This window comes from Dermacentor variabilis, chromosome 11 (genome assembly GCF_050947875.1).
Source record: "Dermacentor variabilis isolate Ectoservices chromosome 11, ASM5094787v1, whole genome shotgun sequence".
NCBI lineage: Eukaryota > Metazoa > Arthropoda > Arachnida > Ixodida > Ixodidae > Dermacentor > Dermacentor variabilis.
The window spans coordinates 8124500-8143840 of NC_134578.1; the positions used below are offsets into that span (position 1 = coordinate 8124500).

Consider the following 19341-nt stretch of genomic DNA (forward strand, 5'->3'; position numbering starts at 1 on the left):
GCCTTCTGTTCAGCCCTGTTCCACTAAGTGTCCACAACATAACCAACCGTGACATTTTATGCAGCCATCTGAGCTCATTCGAACGGCGTCTTTTCTCTGGGAACAAAGTACTTGGACCGTGTCGGTGCCCAAACAAACATAGATGAGCTCTGTAAGCTCTACAAGATACATTGCTCAACGTTGAAACGTCTTACGGTGGCACAACAAGGAAGGGGGATGGAAGAATTCGGCAGACAGCACACGAATGGCCATCGCCAGTTTGACAGGGACGGTAGTGTCATGGTGAAGTACTGCAGCCTACTCAAGCACCACAATGACCGCGAGGGCGTTTGGAGAGGCATTTCCAGAGGCGAGTCCTTTTTGTATCATGGCATTCTCGGGAGACGACCGGAAGTGCCCTTTGGAAACAGTAACCAGAAGTTGTCCATCATCTGCGCAGGGTCTCCACACGGCAGTGGAGCCACCAGAGTGAGCATTAAACATTAGCACCGCAGCGCTTCTGGCCATGTCGATCGTGAAGGAACCAGACGGACTCCGAAACATCTGACTTACCATAAATGCTAGTTGGAGTTTTCGCTGCATTAATCTATATCTTCATGGAAATAAACAGCGCAGCGCTTACACAAACAGTAAGCAAAAAATACACACAAAAGCGCTTACTCAAAACTAAACTTTTACTGAGAACTTAGCGACGCATACATGGAAAAAAATTCTCGTAGTGCAAGAACAAAGAAATACATGCGAATAACAGCAAATAATCTTTTTGCACCATGCCACCCTTACCTATATTCTTATGAAATGTCGCCAAGAAAAACTGAGCGTGAACTCGGAAATTTTTGTTGATGACTACCGCAGATACCGTGCACACCCGAGAGCAAAAGCGTACGGACTACAGGAGCACATGGCAAACTGCGTTGGACGCTCCATCTACCGACGCAGCGTCTGCTGTCGAGACTGTAGCGCTCGAGCGACGGTGCGCATGCGTGCCCATCACACCTGCCGGCATGCCGCGTCGCTTTTCCTAACGAGCTACGCTGCTCGTTGATTAAACCTTCAATACCACTTACTCCAAACATCTGTGGCGCTGTTCCACTAGGCGACTGCGGTGGAGCTGGCTGACGCGTCCATCGCACATCGCATTGCTTCGGCTGTTACGCAGCCTACAGGCTTGTCTCGCACCTTTTGATAGCTCCTGCCAGAATGCCTCGCTTCTTAATTCGGCGCTGCAACCTTATGTTATCAGAAGCTCCCATATTTTTGCTGCCGTTTATGCAAATACAGTTTTCCAATTGGTGTCCCATGTCACGCAAAAGGATTGCTATGGTGCATCGAAACTTTAATCTACAAAGGCAGCAGCTGGACGTGTAGGCAAGCAAGCATTGGAAGCGCTTCCGATGACACCACGGCGCAGGAACAAGCAAGCATTCGGTCCGAGTCATCAAAAGGCGCGAGAGAAGTCGGCAGGCCGCGCATTAACTGAAGAAATGCAATGCGGCAAGGACGCGTGAGCCAGCTTTTCCGCAGCCACTCAGTGAGAGAGCGGCGCAGATATGGATGGACGGATGGTTGTTATGAGCCTCCCCTTTGAAACGGGATGATGGGTTGCGCCACCAAGCTCTTGCTGTTATACTGCCTAATGTCCTACCTAGGTAAAAAATAAAAAAAGAAAGAAAATGCACGATGAATTCCCATAACCATATTTTCTGACCCCCTATAGTGAACTTTGTTTTTGTACGTGTCCGTTTTTGTCATTTTCTTACTTTTCTTCCACCAATCTTCCAATCACCTCTTAGTAATCTCTATTGCAGACATGTTTACTCTCCCCCTGCTCTCGTTGAACCCAAGGGCTTCAAGGAGTCCAGTGGTGCCTAAATCGAAAGCTGAGCAGATATCTTCACATTCTAAGAAAACGTGCTTTATTGTTTCCCTAGCTTTACCGAAGCAACCACATGCTTCTTTTTCCTTCTTATATATCGCTTTATAGGTGCATGTTCTAAGGCATTCCGATCTCGCTTCAGAAAGTAATGAGCTTCCCTTTGAGTTATCATAAGTTATTTCTTTCCTGATTTTGTTTTTTCCTCTTAAGTTGTTACTCATGGCAGGTTTCTTTTCCATTGCCGCCACCCATGAGATTATTTTAGACACTATGATTTTCCGCTTGGCGTTCTTTGTTGCTGTGCTGCTCACCCTACAGGCCGCATACTTGCTGCTAAGCTTCCTAGTTCATTTCCTCCACTGTGAACCAAAGTTCTTTCTGTACAAATACCTCAACACTCTTCCAGCCCATTCACTCTCTTCGTTATTCCTCAATCGTTCTTCATAATCAATTTTACTGTGAGCTTCCTTCCCTTCAAAACTTGTCCAGCCCATATCAGCCGGCACAGCTACACTTGTAGTCTTCCCGTGAGCGCTCGATGCGAGGCGTCCTACTGACCTTTGGTTGATATCGTGTCCTGATTGTACCTCTTGATTTCAAGCAAACAACCGCATTTCCAATGTAAGCCCTGGAACCATTCCACCTTTCCAGATACACCGGAATACCTCGTACCTATTGTATCCCTATAGCGCTCTGTGCTTCATTATGGCTGCATTTCTCTACCCCTTTACAGTTATTGTTTTTTTCCTGTGTTTCCATATATCTATTACCTTCGTTTATCCGTATACCAAGATATTTATTTTCTTTTATCCGAGGTATTTCCAGGCCCTGTTTTTCCACTGTCTGTTCACTGTTTTCATTGAATACCATAACACCTGATTTTTTAACGCTAAATTTCAGACCTAAATTCTCCCCTTTCTGTCCACACATACTACCCAGACGTTGCAAATTACTTTGCTTGTTAGCTAGCAACACACTGTTCCCGCATAAAATAAACCTGGAAGCTGCTGCTCTACTACTATACCCACCTGTTTGCATGAGAAATGAAACCCGATATCACTTCCTTCTAGCGGCCTCTCCATCCTAACCATGTACATCATAAACAGCAGTGGAGATAAAGGGAACCCCTGCCTTAGTGCCTTGTTGATATCTATTTGCTCCTTGCTCCTCATCCATTCCCATTCAACGCAAACGGCATTTTCTAGGTAAATCTCTCGCCAAAGTTGTAGAGAATCCTCGCCTTAGCCTTTCCCTTCCAGAATATCCCACAAAACGTTGCGGTCTACGTTGTCATACGCTCCTCTAATGTCTAAAATGGCCACATATGACGTTCTTCTTTCTACTCGTGATATTTCGATGCACTGAGTACGAACAAATAAGTTATCATCCAAACTCCTACCTATTCTGAAGCCATTCTGAAGTTCTTCCAAAATGCGTTATTCTCTGCCCATGCTTGCAGCTTTGATTGCCTGCACTGCTAACATGTATACTACCGATGTAATGGTCAACGGTCTATACGAGTGAATTCTATCTTTCTCCGCCTTACCTTTATAAATTAAGTTGATTCTACTTTGTCGCCAACTGTACGGTATTCGTCTTTCTTTTAAAGTTTTTTCCGCTGATTTCACAAGAGCTTCATTACTTTTTGATCCTGGTTCATTAGTCAACCTAACGGGAACCTCGTTTAGCTTTGTGGCTGTGCGCTTAGGAATTTTCTCTTGCGCTTTCTTCCAGTTGAAATTTGTGAGCACCAGCTCCTTTTCCATCTAGTTCTCTTTCATGATCTTTTTTTTCTTCAAATACGACCTCGTCATTGCCTTGGAAAGATTCGGCTGCTATTTTTCGGATGTAATTTAATGCGGCTTCCCCTTCCAGTTTGTTTCCATCTTCGTCTAGTATGTGTTGTAGTAATGTTCCAGACTTCCTGCCTAATAATATTATGTGGTTCCAAAATATTCTAGTTGCGGCCATCTTTTCCTCACGTATTTCCGACAACCTACGTTCACTTTTCTCTTTGGTTGCACCAGTATTCGAACCAGATACTTTTTCTCCCGGTATATTTCCCATTTACTGCCTACTTCATCCTGCAGCCGCGGCGCTTTTTTTTCCTGCCTGTGCTTTCGGGATGCTCTCTATCGTTTGGCGATCGCTTCTCGTATCTCCCTGTTTCATCAGCTTTTCGGTTTCTTTTTCCTTTCCAACGAACACGTTGCTTCTCTTTCCGTATTTCTATCATTATTACACCTAAAAGTTTACTGTATTCCCACTCCTTCCTTGGCCATTTGTGAAGTTCTTTCTTGACTCTTGTGACTATATTTGTTAGTTGTTCAGTGTTCAAATTTGGACTGGCCATTCTGTACTCCTTGCTCTCTTTCTCAACTGCATATCCCATTTTCAAAATGATGCGTTTATGGTCACTCCCGATGTTGCTATACCTTTCCTCGTCAATGACCATTTCTTTCAACTTGTGAATTCCTTCTGTAATTAGACAGTAATCAGTGGTCGACTGCCGGTTTCCCACTTCCCACGTGATCTCCCCTCCACACTTAAGCCCTGTACTCACGATAACGAGGTTATGTTGCTCACAGTCCCATAATCCAATTAAAGTTTAATACTTCTTTTACAATGCGATGTGCCATGTGAGATGCGATGTGCTATGCGTTCTGTGTACTACGCAGACAAGCAGGAGTGGTGCCGGCAAGGTAACGTTCAACACCAACTCACCACTCTCCTGTTAGCCTAAGGGTTGAAGGAATTAAGCTTTAGCCGTCAACATCACATCTAGTTATCGTCAATCAAAGCATCCTGCGCGGAAAGCTTAGCATACATCCATTCCCATAGTGCGTGCGATCTGCATAATTGTTTCCTCCCATATTCGTTTTCTGAGCAGTCTCGCAGCGCTCTATGGAGTACACTCGTTCTGTCTAAGCACGCGAACACCGGCATGGGTACATAGGCGATGATAAGCAGAGACCGACCGTTCACAGGCATGCGCGATAAGCCAGAAGTTGGAAGCTGTTTGCCAACACAAGGAGCAAAGGTCATGCAAGGTCGTGCGTTCAAGAAGCCATTCATCGACATTGACTTTTACTGCACTTCAAAGAACTTCCGTTCATACTGAGAAGCTCATGTTGTTGAGTAAAATATTCTCAGCAGGTTAGTTCATTCATTATCGAAATAGGTACCTCGCGTTACCAACACAAGGACACCAACAGCGAAACTCAAAAACAGGATAGGCGTTGTGTTACAGTTGAATCCTGTAGTGTTACATGGGACGAAAAGTCGGGGTACCTAAAAAATCCACGTAAGTTGGATTCCACGCATAATCTGTCGAGACTCCAAGCCTTCCGATGCAAGCAGCACGCCGTTCCATTTTAAACCACGCGTTTGTGTAATTGCGAACGAAAGTGTCACACGCAAGCTAAAGGAGATTTAAAAAATTGAATATTACTGGTCTATTTTGTAAGTGTAGGGCATCGTGCCTAGTGAATTGATGTACGGATAATAATGTACTTTCTACTAAATATATTTTGCTTGTTGGTCAGCGCTAGTTCTGATGTTGAGCAATATTTTTCGTGTTCTTGCGTGGTTCGCACTAGATAATTAGTTTAATATCGCGCCCCTGTCCTTGCGAGAAGAGTTAGAGTATACCAGGTAATTGCGTGAAAAATGATCACGCCTAGCAGCTTTGTCATTCCCATGTTTCTACTTTCACCTCTCCGGAAGCGTTGCGTGGTACTTACCGTCCTTCTCGTTAGTCCGACGAGCTGGAACCGCACTCTTGGTTCTGCCATATCCAGATATCTCAAATTCACCTGTATAGAAGATGCCATAAGGAGTACTGAGAAAAAGAATAGATAACTAAAAATGAACGCATGACACTTGCGAAAGTGCTCATAGCATGCAAATAAATATTGGCGGTTAGAACTTTAATTTTGTTGTACACGCCCATCTCTTTCTTTTTTTTGCATCAAGAGGGATGAGAAACGGTTTTCTGTATCTACAAGCTATGCTTGAAGATGCTTCGACCCGGTCGTCACATTGAGTGGAAGGGAAGAAAGTATGTTTGACGAAGGCTTCCGACGGGTTACTTGCTTTTCGGAAAGTGAGCTTTTATACATAGATTGCAACGTTTGCTCAAGTTCTATGGCGACAATTAGTGTTCAAAACGGCAAACAAGAAGCAGTACTGACGTAGTCGTTTTGTCTTTTTGAATGTAATTTTCACGACTATATTTTTGCAAACACAATGCCACTTTTATTGAAAGACCTTTGAAGGGAAATAACTAAATATGTATGAGTAAATTACCCTTCTACAGATCTAAAAGAGCCGCTCTTATAGCAAAAAAAGAAGAAGCTTCGTAAGAGAGAAACGAGGCAAAATCGAGAGAAAAGCGCAAACGCCACCTTGAGGTTTTGCACCAGCGCGTCCTGACGTGCCTGATTTTGACGATGTTCGTTCGGCCCTACACAATTTTCCTTATCAGATATGATGGACTACATTGGATTCCAAAAGAGACAATGTCTTAACTTTGGAAGGTTCATAAACGTTGCTTCAGCCACAGTGGCCGAAATACAAAAAAATAGTTTGAAATTTGTGACGTTACACTGAGGCAACAACGTAGGGGTTTGAGGCGCGAAATTGAAGACAAGGCTATATGCTTCATTTCAGATTTTTATCATCAACGCAATAAATAAACGAAATAAAATATACTTTGAAAAGAACACTTCATCAATGCGCACTGACGTAGTGTTTCTTTTCAGTGTCCTTTACGGGAGCGGCCAAAGATTTTAGTTGAATTTGTCTACTCCTCTTCACCAAGCAAGCTAAAATTGAAAGACTGAAAACAACTGAAAACACAAGACACAGCTTCGAAACACAGAGACATGCAATGTTACGCATACGAGTAAGAAGAGGCTCGAAATAAGGCACAAGGATACGAAGAAACACGGGGTTTCCCGTTGCATCACAAAAGCTTCAAAAGTATCTAATTTGTGCGTATTTGTTTGATTGCGCTGTGATTATTCATGATTGAGCATGCAATAACTTCTGAGTGCTGTTACACGAACTGCTCGTGTGTCTGTGGTCGTCATTCTTGTAATATTTTTGGAGAGTAATTCAACGATATCAAGCTTGCCCGTAGCTCAGTCCCAGAAGAGCGGCGTAAAAGTTCAAGTAGGATATCAGCGCAGTAGAAACCAATGCAGACATTTTTTGGCTTGCCACGTCAAGGTGCGCGAATAGATATCAAATACAACCACAAGACATTTACCGTTTAAATTAACGTACAAAGTAAAAACGAAGCCAAACAAAACACAATTTGCGGGTCCGCTAGCAACTGCATCTGAAAGTTAGGGAACTTGTGAAGCGAAATGATGCAAATAGTACGGTGAAGGAAGGCAGCGATATAACGGAGAAACGTAAAACAAGAAAGATATCAGGGAACAACGAATCTAAAGCTGCGACAAAACAAGCGTACTTACCGCATTGGTCATGACTGCTATGTAACCAATTAAATCCTCGTTCGTCTCAAAGTCTCGTTGATGGGCGCGGTCGGACACCACGTGAAGTTCCACAATAAAAAGATCACCATTGCCGCCGTCACCTAAAACACCCATCAGATTCCTTACTGTTTGTGAGTTTCCCTTTTAAATCTGTTTGGTATTAATGCACCTATGTGGTGGTGGACGATCTATGAGTCACACATCTATGCATCTAAATGAATTTGCCGTTTCGGGCACTAAATTTTATCACGAACTCAATATTAAGCCATATCTTTATTGTGCAAATATTTCAGCTCAGGTCGTGCGAATATCTTTCTCGGTTGTCTACGACACGTGCACGATATAAATTACAATGGTCTCACTCTTTCTGAGCCCAACGAAATTGCTAACGCGTTTTCGGACTACTTTTCTTCTGTTTACACTAATAACATACATGCGCAGTTTCATAAGACTTTGAGCCGTACGACACAATCATTCTTTTTGTTACCAGCTACACCAAATGAAGTGTGCTCCACGATTGCTAACCTTAAAAATACAGGGCCTGGCTTAGACAATATTTGTGTCAGGCATTTAAAACTGGTTGCGCATTTAGTTTGTGACACGCTCTGTAATATTATCAACCTTATGTTCAAAGAAGGTGCATTCCCTTCATTTTTAAAGAATGCCAAGATTATTCCTGTTTTTAAAAAAGGCGACAAACATACAGTTAATAATTACCGACCAATTCCAATTCTTTCCTGCCTTAGTAAACTCATTGAGAAATTATTTGTTAAACGTCTTAATAACTACTTAACAAAGTATAAATTGCTAAAGAACAATCAATTTGGTTTCCGCCCAGGAAGTTCCACGAATCTAGCTGTTCTATCTCTAACTGACTACATAAAAAAATGTATTGACTCGGGAAACTTAGTCGGATCTGTATTTTTAGACTTCAGTAAAGCTTATGACACGGTTAACCATCAAGACCTGTTTAATAAACTTGACTCTTATGGTATAACCGGTCCTGCGCTAACATTCTTAAAAAATTATTTACTTGACCGGCCATACACAGTACATGCAGCAAATACTTTCTCAGTAAGAAAATGTATTAACCAAGGTGTACCACAGGGATCAGTTTTGGGCCCTTTGCTTTTTCTTTTATATATTAATGATGTTCCGGATTCTCTTAACTCCACCAACTGCGTTCATTGCATTTTATACGCAGATGACACAACCATAACTTCATCTGACAAATCTGTTACTACTCTTACTTCTAAGTTAAATATTGCATTAAGTAACATTATAAAATGGTGTAGCAACAATTACTTAGTTCTTAATCCTTTAAAAACTAAATTTATGTTATTCAAAAGTGCTCAAAGGGCCTTAACTTCTATTCCTGAAGTAAAGCTTGGAAGTCATTCAATTCCCGTTAGCACCGATGTCACTTTTCTTGGCATACATCTTGACCCTAAACTTACATTTCGCTCTCACTTCCAACATCTCAAGCACAAGACTGCGTTTGGTATACGTGCATTAATTAAAGCTCGCCCTTTTTTTCTCGTGAGGCTCTGCTAGCGTTGTATTTGCGTTCATTCATAGTCACATTAATTACGGCATTGTTTCATGGGGCAACACGTACGCTTGTCACTTATCATCAATTCAACATATCCAAAATTAGTCAATACGCATTATCACTTCTAGCTCCATGCAATCCAATGCCTCTTTGTTACTTCGCGCGTATAATATTTTGCCTATTAATAATTTGTTCCAGTTTAACATACTCGTCTTACTCCACAAGTTGCTTCATAATAACCTTATGTATCCGTTCATTGCAACTGACCTTTTGCAGAATAAAAATATGACCAGATTTGCAGCTAACAACAATTTCTTGTTACCCATGGTTCATACCAATTACGGCAAAAAACATCTTCATTCGCTGCAATTTCTCTTTGGAATGAATTACCATCAACCATAAAATCCTGTACTTATCTTGCAATTTTTAAAAATCACCTTAAGCATCATTTACTGCGATAACTTAACTACGATCTAGCGGTGTACCTCTGACATTTATCTCACAAGTCATTTGTTGTATTTCATCCATGCTTTTTTCCGACTTTCTGTTATAACGTGCTTTTTCGTGTTTGATTGTAAATGACATGTCTAATGATGTATTTGATCTGTCGACGTTGTTTATAATACGCTAATTTGCTGACTATTTATATCACCATCAATGTTATTATTAACCGAGGGTCCCACTACAGTTCTTTCACTTTGGGACCCTCGTCTGTATATTTATCATGTAATTACTTCTTTTTTTGGAACGAATAAATCTGAATCTGAATCTGATGTTACCAAAGCCACTTTTTATAGTCATATTTTACCAAGAACGCCTTTATTTATAGGTGTTCCTTCTTTCCGTGTACTGTATTAACTTAATTAACCGGTTTCAACCTCACGATAAACTGTATGCACAGATGCTGTTTTTTGTATGTGTATGTTCCCTTCATGCTATACTGTTATCGCCATGTTGTATATATTTTGTTGATTCTGCTTCAAATCCTGCTTGGGTCAGTTTGTTCATGGGTCTATAATAAATGAAATAAAAATACAATCATTCTCATTGACACTCGTAAAGTTGCATGGCAATATAAACATGCACCTAATTTATTACGATGTCGAGAAACTTACGCACTCCAAAGATAAAGAGACTCTGTGGCTTCTCTACTGCCGACTTGAAGTACTCAAATATACAACTTGCTTTATCCTACACTACTGCAAATTGCAGCAACTTGCAATTGAAGACACTATATTCTTATGAAAAGCTTTAATCGTTTTCTTCTTCCCTCTGGCACAACGACTGTAAATATTAAACAACGGCTTCCAGAATGTATAATGTAAGGTGTCAGAGTGATTTTACCGTTCCTACTCCCACGTCGAGAGCCACCGTAATCGTTGTCATCCCTGTATGAGCTCTGGAGTCTCGGCTCTGAAATTTGCGTGTGAGGCAGTGAAAAAAAGCTAGCAGTTCAAAAGGCAATGAGATTCGGGCAGTCATTTTACATAGTATTGTGTTTTAGCTATCTTCAACTTAGATTCATCATCATCCGCTTCATAGATAACCGAACTAGAAAAACTGAGGCTTATTTTCACTCGCGTTCAAGTTAATTTTTTCCTGTCATTTTTTAAACCATCGTTTCCTACAATTTCCGAACATTTTCTTTGTACAATTATGCTGCGATATTGTGCAAACTGAATAACTGTTGAAATAAGCAGTAAAACAAGTGTATAGCACATACTACAGCCAGTAGCTAGGAGGAAATCGTTGGAAAAGGAAATGATTGTTGTTCTCCTGTTTACATATCCTATATAGATACAGCTGTAATGCGCATGACCTATCGAGCGCATTGAGCATTTCAATACCTATCAGACTGTTTTTGTCAACTATGTCGACAAGGAGGTGGGACGTGTGATAGCATTCGGTGGCTCTGACATGTCCAACTTGGTGATGACACGCTTTTAATTGAACGAGATGTCATTTTAGGTGGTAAGGTGGAGCCTATATTTATCGATTGGAAAATGTTAGTTTCCAACAGATACTGAGAGACCTTTACTGAACTATGAACTTGAAAGCAATATCGCACCAACAGTATAAGCGATTGGCCAGAAGTGCAATGCAATGTAATTACAAGCGACACATATAAATATAAGCTGTAAATACAAGTGTCGGCATCATTCCAACTGCAATTCGCCATAGAACTTCGGGAATATCAGCAAAATTGCTATTAATAACGATATTGTATCTGAGCAGTGATACGTGACTTAGTATTTCTTGGAAAAATAGGGGAATTTCAACTTCAAGAGCGGTTATTACTATTACAAGCATAATTTTTCTTTACGAGCATCAACCAATTCGCCCAACCGATCACGTTATATAACTTCTTTTCTATATGGACTAGTTTTTATATTTGTTTCCATCACAAATCGTCTTGACTTCAGGGTAAAGAAGGTAGCATGACTTTAGCATGAACACACTTCATTAGCATTTTCCGAAAATAGATGTGACTGCATTTATTAAACAATAGTGATTAGGTTGTTTGACCGTTTGTCCTATTGCTCGGCATTTTGTACTGGCTCCGCGGGACGTTACACTTTAGAAAACCGCAGAACAGGTGCAGTATACAACGTCGAAAATTTGTATCGGAGCATGTATATGAAAAGTCCTTTTCTCAAATCTTCCACTGTTCTGCTAACAGTATATAGATATTCACTTCGCACATGTGTATTCTATTTTGAGGTACCCGATACTGTAGTTCCTGTATAAGAATCATAGTGCGATATATGTGTGTTAACAATTCACAGTTTACAGCGCAACGCGTGTATCGGAAAATAGATGCTTCGGTTCCATGAGAGCATAATCAAGAGGTTGTTACAGGGCTATAAAATGTCCTTACATTCAATAACCACTCTCCAGTCTTCTGGTATATTTAAGTATTATTCGTTAAATACGGATCATTTAGCTAATATGGAACACCTTAATTAATTACAATTACCGACAGCCTGTCTTATAGAGAGGACTTCAATTTCGTTTTACCTTGCACATTTGTCCCATAATCCAACCATGTTCTCAGTTAAGCATGCACGTTTCCATGGTATATTTTGCTCTAGCAACATCACTGCAATAGCGCGGAAGCTAATAATTCCTATGCTGTTTCCTGCGAAGACGCTTTTCCTTAATCCGAAAGTTCGCCCTGTGGCATGCAACGCGTGAAGGATACATGATATATGTAGACCTACAATTTGTTGTGATCTATTAAGTCCAGCAGACATCTATCATGCGTTGATCTATCGACGACAGAATTAGAGATGGTAGTCAGGTGGTCGACTTGGTCGTAGCCGTACTTTTGGCAGGTGGTTGCAGCTTGATGGGGGCAGTGCGGGACAACTTCAGAAGAGGCGCGGTAGAGCGCTCGTACCCAATTCGAGAGAAATTGCTTACCCAAATTAGCGAACCTTTCGTCAGTTTCTTTGACTTCGTAGATTTTGTGCAGCATTTGCCCTTGCAAAGAACGCTCTCCTGTAGGTACGGGCTTGATTCGGAGATTGTGGCTCACAATGCCTTCCTGTAAGATTGTCAACGAAAGCGCTTTTATCTCTTTCGGCCCCGGTGGTGTCAATCGACGACATTACAGAAAACGTTCCACACAAATTCACAAAACAAGGCAACTAGAAAAGTTCAGCTTCTTCTAAAAAAATATGTGAGGCCTCGCCAAGTTTGTTTAATTAATTATTCAAAATTACAGCTAGTTAGAACTAAAGAAAAACTCACTCTTTTCAATTTTTTTAGAAGACTGCGCTTCCGTGAAAACGCAGTGGTGCAGTCGCGTTGCGGCGTAAAGCTCAATCAGCCAAACACAGAGCTAACATTGCTGTAACCAAGTATAACACATCTCAAACATTTCAAAAGACAAAATGTTCACGATTATGCTGCTACCGAGAATCTACACCAGCAGCTCACGATTATGCTGCTACCGAGAATCTACACCAGCAGCTAAATAGAATCGACTTCGTTACTGCTATGTTAGCTCTGTGTTTGCCTGGTCTAGCTCATGCGTCACGACATTGCTGCACCGTGCATTCCAGTGACGTTTGCGCCTCCACTCACTCGGTAACACGCCCAGTCCGCCTGCGTTCAGCGGGATACCGGACACGCTAAAACTATTGTTATGGCAATGAATAGGCATGACTAACGCGTGGATAAGGCTTTTCTGTTAGCCTTATTCAGCAGAATTTTAAATGTAGGATCGGGAAATTTAGCTTTATTTCAATTCCAGTTATGGTCATGGTCCTTTCAGGTAGGCAGGAAGTTATAATTACAATTCTTACAATCTTCACACTAAAGTCCCCATGTACTGCAGGCAGTGCTGGGCAGTATCGGAGATACTACAAATCACCAGGTAATAGGAGCTATAAGCGGCTGTAGTGTGAATAGCTGCGGTATCCTGCGACGATTTGTGCCATACGTACGAAACGTCTTTCGGCTGCGCAGGTTTTCTTGTAGAAAAAAAATCGTAAAAGAATTGTACGTTCATGAATATGTCGCTAACGGATGTTTTACGCCAGCAGATAAGTAAATATAAAAGGACTATGCAACTTTATGTGCGGTCTGTATACCGAATGCGTCAAAAAAAGTGGCTACAAGCGTTGTTGCTGCTGTACACCTGTCCAGTGATCCGGTATTGCGTAAACGGTAATACTGTTACGGGAGGTGCAAAAGGCGTTCAAACTAGTTATCTAATTAGGCGGAATTAAAAAAAATATCTTGAGTACCTCCAAGCGACAGCAGACAACATTATCTTAATTCAGTTCAGGTATGTGGTACTTGCTTATTTATAATGTTTGGCTGAAGTTACGCTGAACGCGCTGTACAAATCTATAATGAAACATTTGCAAAGGTATCGAAGTATCTTAAGATGCAGAAGGAAAGTGTCATATTGGATACAATAATTGCGGTAGTAACTTGTATCTGTATCTCAAATACTTGTTTGCCGAGTATATTGTATCGTATCATGATACAATTGCAAATTATCTTTGCACAGCCCTGATTACAGGCTGTGTAAGTACACGCAAAAGAAATATTTGGTGCTTCTTCAGAACTGTATTACGAAACTCGCATATACCGCTACAACAGTCCTGCTTTCTACGCTGTGTTGGGCCAGTTGGGTTCTTCAGAAATATCCTAATGCGTCCTGCTTGTTTTGCAGTGATTGGCAAATGTTGTGAAATGTTTAACTATGTCATGGTATGGTGTACAAATTTGGAGTTACAAACTTGCTCTTTGTCATCATTTGGTTCAGCTCTAGTTCACGTCCTGCGGCACAAAAGTCGTGTATTACAATAACGACGAGGTGAACAGAGTAGATTCCGCGCCACAATTCAGGAGTGTTGTTTCTCATGTACTTTGATTGTTGAGACGCCTGTTTAAATTGTTGCAAGTTCTGTGTCACTAAGGCATCGTGCTCAGGCATTCGTGACTGCGGATTTTCTAGCGTAGCTTTACTGCGGCACCAATTGAGAGCTTGAAAGTGAGTTTCCTATTGCATGTCTGTTGTTCTGTCGGTCGTCCCTTTACGCCGTCCTTTCCCAGCCACCGTCGTTTACCGTCCTATGTTCGTCGAAAACCTCCTACTTGTAAATATGTAGACTATCTACTCTCTGTAAAAAGACATATGCTTCGGTATCGCCTACTGAATTTGCGCCATTGTTTCTCGAAATGTAAATTTTTGCTTACTGCCCTCTCATCAAAACAATTCCAACGAATACTTCTGTAGTAGATACGCAATTTATCATGCGGTTGTTGCTGTTATTTTTCTTGGTCCTATTGCTTCTTTTTTCTACGCTGTATTTAAATGTACAAGCCAGGTTGTTATCTGTTCACATTTAATTAGAGATGTTACAGCAGTTCGAAAAGCTTTTGACAGCTGAAAATAAAATAAAGGGAAGCACTCTGTTTAAGCGTCCGTAGTGGTTGACACTACCCATTCTGTACATAATTTCATTGCTATTTCTCTTCATGAAAAGCTATGAATTGTCACGTGCGATATTTTTTGTCGTGAAATGTTTTTTATCTTCAATACATAAAATATTTATTTCTAAAGTTTGTGTAGTTGACATAAAGGTTGATTCTGCATGTCGTTTGGATCATTGAATTCAGGTGTAACGTCAGATTCGAAAGTGTGATAGTTATCTGTAATACCACTGAAATTCGAATTCTCTTTTTTTTTGCTCTCAGGTTGTCAGATGGTGAACGAAGAATTACTTTATCTGTTAACTTTGCTCACAGTCTAGTGCCTGTTCTCAATAGCTTAAATTGTATTCACGTTTAGCTTCGCACCTTCTCTGAAGTTCACTATTTGTTTCAATGATGTTCAGGGAGTTTAAAGTGTCAAGCGTGGATATATCACTTTGTATTTGTCCTAAAGCAGTTCACCTCGGTATTTCAGCTACAGTTATTCAGTCGGTTCGTCCAAAGGTTTAGTGACTGCGACTATTCTGCAGCCCACCTTGCTTTTTAAGCGTGAAGAAAGAAATGCACTCTAAGAATTTTATGAACATTATATTTTTATACCCTGTTCAACAGTGACATTGGCAAACATGTATGATGTGGGTACTACTACATATCAAGTTATAGAAAAGAGTAACGGCGATTAGCCTTCTTCGAAGCATTTTTTTTGCTAGTTAGGGTGTGGTTATCTTAGGTATTGGAATCGCTCACAAGGAGGAATTGTCGATATTTTTAATACAACCACTCCTATGAGGTTTGAAGTCATACATATGTAGCCGAGGTGAAAGTGCATCCAGCCACTGCTCGCCATTATCTGCAGCATCAAACTATGCTCGGCGCTTTTACCTGACTCATCTTAAGGACACCATGCTGCACCTACCAGAAGGCACGTCGTACAAAAATAACTTACGACTTGCGTTGTTCCTTCTCTTTCGCGCACCATAAGAGAGGACTGGTAGTGTGTGTCGTGGTATATAGTCTTTTGAATGGCAGTTGTGTCCACCTGCAGACAAAATTAATTTCCTTCCTGTAACGTTTCGATCAGAGAAAGCACCCATCTTGATGTACATGACACTTTTAGCCCACTTATTTCGTATATAAAAGCCACTGATTGTTTTACAGGGAATATTGGCAGAAATTTACTAGCTAATGCTGCTGCTGTGTTGATGATTCACATATTAAAAGCATGAGATCGTTTGTTATACCATGTTCACAGTTCGTAGCATGTAACTCTTGTAATAAAAGCCGAATTTTCTCCCCGTTAATATGAACCAATTATCTTAACAATACTTAAATCGGCACAGAACATATCAACATATCCACAACCTATAACATATCAACATATCCAAACATTACTTACAGTTATCTGCGTGTGGGATTCCCATTCTGCATATAAAAAACCTACCGACATTCCTGTCATTGACAGGATACAGAGATCCACCAATATTTTTTTTGCCTGCTTCAGATATTTGTGCTGGCGTAGTCTAGAAAAGGTTTGCCGCAACGAAGCAGCATGTCGTGGCCTCTGATCATCTACAGGTGGACTCAAATTTTTTTATGTGAAGCGTTTTGTCCAGTTGGTCGAGAACCTGCACCGGCTGGTTCAAGCTTTACACTTTGCAGACTGAACAAGAACCATGCAGATCCCACACAATGAAAACCGATGTAAGCGAAGCCTTGGAAAACCAGGAAGACGAAACAGTTCAACTCAATAGGAGATGGCCAAGGAAAATCGGCGCAGTGGTCAGCTAAAACAGCAAAGAAACGCGACGCACCCCCAGCATCAAGCGTAGCAAAGAAACAATCAAAGGCCACAAAGCTCTCGCGCGAGAGCGCGTACGTGAAGAGTGGCGCGCCCACATGATACGAGAGGTGGCGCACACGCCCATCGTCTCAACGAGAGAGAGAGAGAAATGTGGCTATATATATAGAAAAACCGCGGTAACTTTCTCACACACAGGTGTTCACCACACACAGGTGTTCACCAGCGTGTATGACAGTTACCGCGGTTTGCCCTCCCATTCGACTGGCAGAATTGTCATGTCCAGTAAAAATGTTTTCAATGAATCGTCAACGATCTGCTTGGAGTTGGCGCGAGAGAAGTATGCGTGTTGCCGCAGACCTCGTTGCTTAATGGCTAACAACGTCGGGCTGTAGAGCCACAGCAGCCATGCTCAGGAAATTAAGGGAGATTTCACTAAGAATGTTTTGCTTTAAACTTCAAGGAGTTCATGGCAGAAGACTGACTCCCCCAGAAGGTACTGGCGCACTCTTATTTTCTGATATCGGCCGCACCAGGCTGCCCAATGAGGTTGAATATTGACACGCGTATCAATTCTTTTTGATTTTTCACGAACCAGCCTCTGTTTTCATGTTACTGCCAAGGGAAAGGCGCGTTTTTCTGTATCAGAAGTTTCTATAATGTTATCGCTGGTTGTATCCATTGTCTGTCGTCAATGAACATGACATAATGATGTTGTGTGTGCCACGCTAATTGTGTGCCACTTTAAGGAAGGCACGCGGGCGCCAGCGATTACGCTGGAACTTTCGACGAGTCATGTTTAAAAGCTGACGCGCTCGACTTGCAGATAAGATTTTCGACGATCGACGGGTGTAATTGCCGCTATCAGCATTCTTGTTTTGCGTGACATAGGGTCGCCCGATAAACGGTCAGTTTAGTGATTTTCATTGTGCCACTGTAGTTCTTCACTGTCCCAACAACGTGGCAATATTATAGTTTCAATTACCTTGGTAATAAACGCATTAGGGCGTAGTTTTCCCATGCACACGAAAGGTGAACAAAGTACGCAAAAATGTGGCTTTTAATCGTTACACTACACACAACGTTCGTGAAACGATTGTAGAAATCAATATATATTCTGTCAAGCTCATGATGTGCACACTATGCAACAATGACGGGTCGGAAGCAAATAGGGGACTTGTTCCACTGTGCCCTTTTTGGTGTTGTCACAAAGCCCAGGCAAACCTTGAGAATGTATGCCATTCAAGGTTCATACCTTAACCAAATCAAAAGTGAACACTTAAGATACTTGGTTGCCCCGTAAAAGCTAATGTATCGATCACTCTGGAATTAGCCTGCATTTGGAAGTGTAATGTAGATCTATTTCCACAGTTCTCCTGGCTTGAGATTTATTTTCTCTTCTTTAGATGTAGTTTCGTTATAACCTCTAATCTTGCTTCCAACTATACATTCATCTTGGCTGTATTTGCAAGATGTTAAAAGTGCACAGTTCAAGCATATATGGCGCAGCTTCTTAGTAATATTACAATACCTTTTACTTCCATTCCGTGCTTCCTTTAAAGAGTTCCCGTGTGCATTAATGTCCAAGGCGATGCGGAGAATTTAAAAGAAAAGACTAGCACGGTATACTCGAATGAACCTGTGAGTGTTTAGATGTCAATTGTGTATTAGAAAATTATGCGCAGCCGGCGCCCTGTGGGAGTTGGCTTGAGGGAAATTTCTATAACTGTTGACGTGGAACGCCGTTCTTATTTAGCAACCATTTGGAAGTACACAGGAATGCAGTACTACAATGCAACGGCGACGATGGAAAAACGACGACAGCATGGAGGCGAAGGAGCGATGAAACGTCATGATGACACTGGAATAAATACGACAAAATGATGACACTAGGAACAACCAAGACGGCAACGCAACGACGGCATTACGACAGCTGCATGACGACGACGTAATGACGACAATAAAATGGCGGCGACAGTAAGATAACAATAGAATGACGACGGCAGGATCACGGCGATGGCATGATGAGCATTGAATGACAAAGACGAAGTGATGGTCATTATTCGGCAACTAAATGACGACGCCGGAATGATGACATGGCATGACGGTGAATGTATGATGACGACGTTGGGACGAAAACGGGATGATGACGATGGCAAAAGCACCAAGCCATGACGACGATGGATTGGCGACAATTCCTTTAAAACAATCGAATTACGATGCTGGCATAACGAGGATCGGACGACAACGGTGCATTGACGGCGACTGTAGGACGGCCACTGCATGACGGCGTCTGCATGATGGCGATAGTACGATGATAAAGTAATGATAATATAATAACGACGATGAAATTACAATATATTGACCGCGAATGCATGACGACGACAGGCTGACGACGATGAAACGATAACAACGGCATGGCAATGAAGGAATGGCGACGATGAAGTGCAAGGCATGAAGCATAGTCCTTCCAAAAGAGTGGAAGGACTATGCATGAAGTAATGATGACGGCATGTTGCAGCTCACGTTTACGCTTAGTATTTCACCCGGTACCTCAGGCCGCCTAGGCTCGCACGATCATCAGGACCAGTTTGCCCTATTTCCAGGACCAGGCCACCGCGCAAGACTGAAGCCGACACCCGAAAAGTAGCCGTAAGAG

At 41.6% G+C, this 19341-nt stretch overlaps 1 protein-coding gene across 1 annotated transcript in view; it reads right to left on the bottom strand.

Annotated features, from left to right (window-relative positions):
- The window catches only part of LOC142564276 (venom metalloproteinase antarease TserMP_A-like), a 37831-nt gene that overhangs the window by 15721 nt on the left and 2769 nt on the right, over nt 1-19341 (bottom strand). The window contains exons 3-7 of the mRNA XM_075675217.1: nt 15831-15923; nt 12356-12479; nt 10277-10345; nt 7360-7481; nt 5620-5691 (exon numbers count right to left, since the gene is read on the bottom strand). Coding sequence (XP_075531332.1) covers nt 5620-5691; nt 7360-7481; nt 10277-10345; nt 12356-12479; nt 15831-15923 — 480 coding nt within the window. The remainder of the gene's footprint in view (nt 1-5619; nt 5692-7359; nt 7482-10276; nt 10346-12355; nt 12480-15830; nt 15924-19341) is intronic.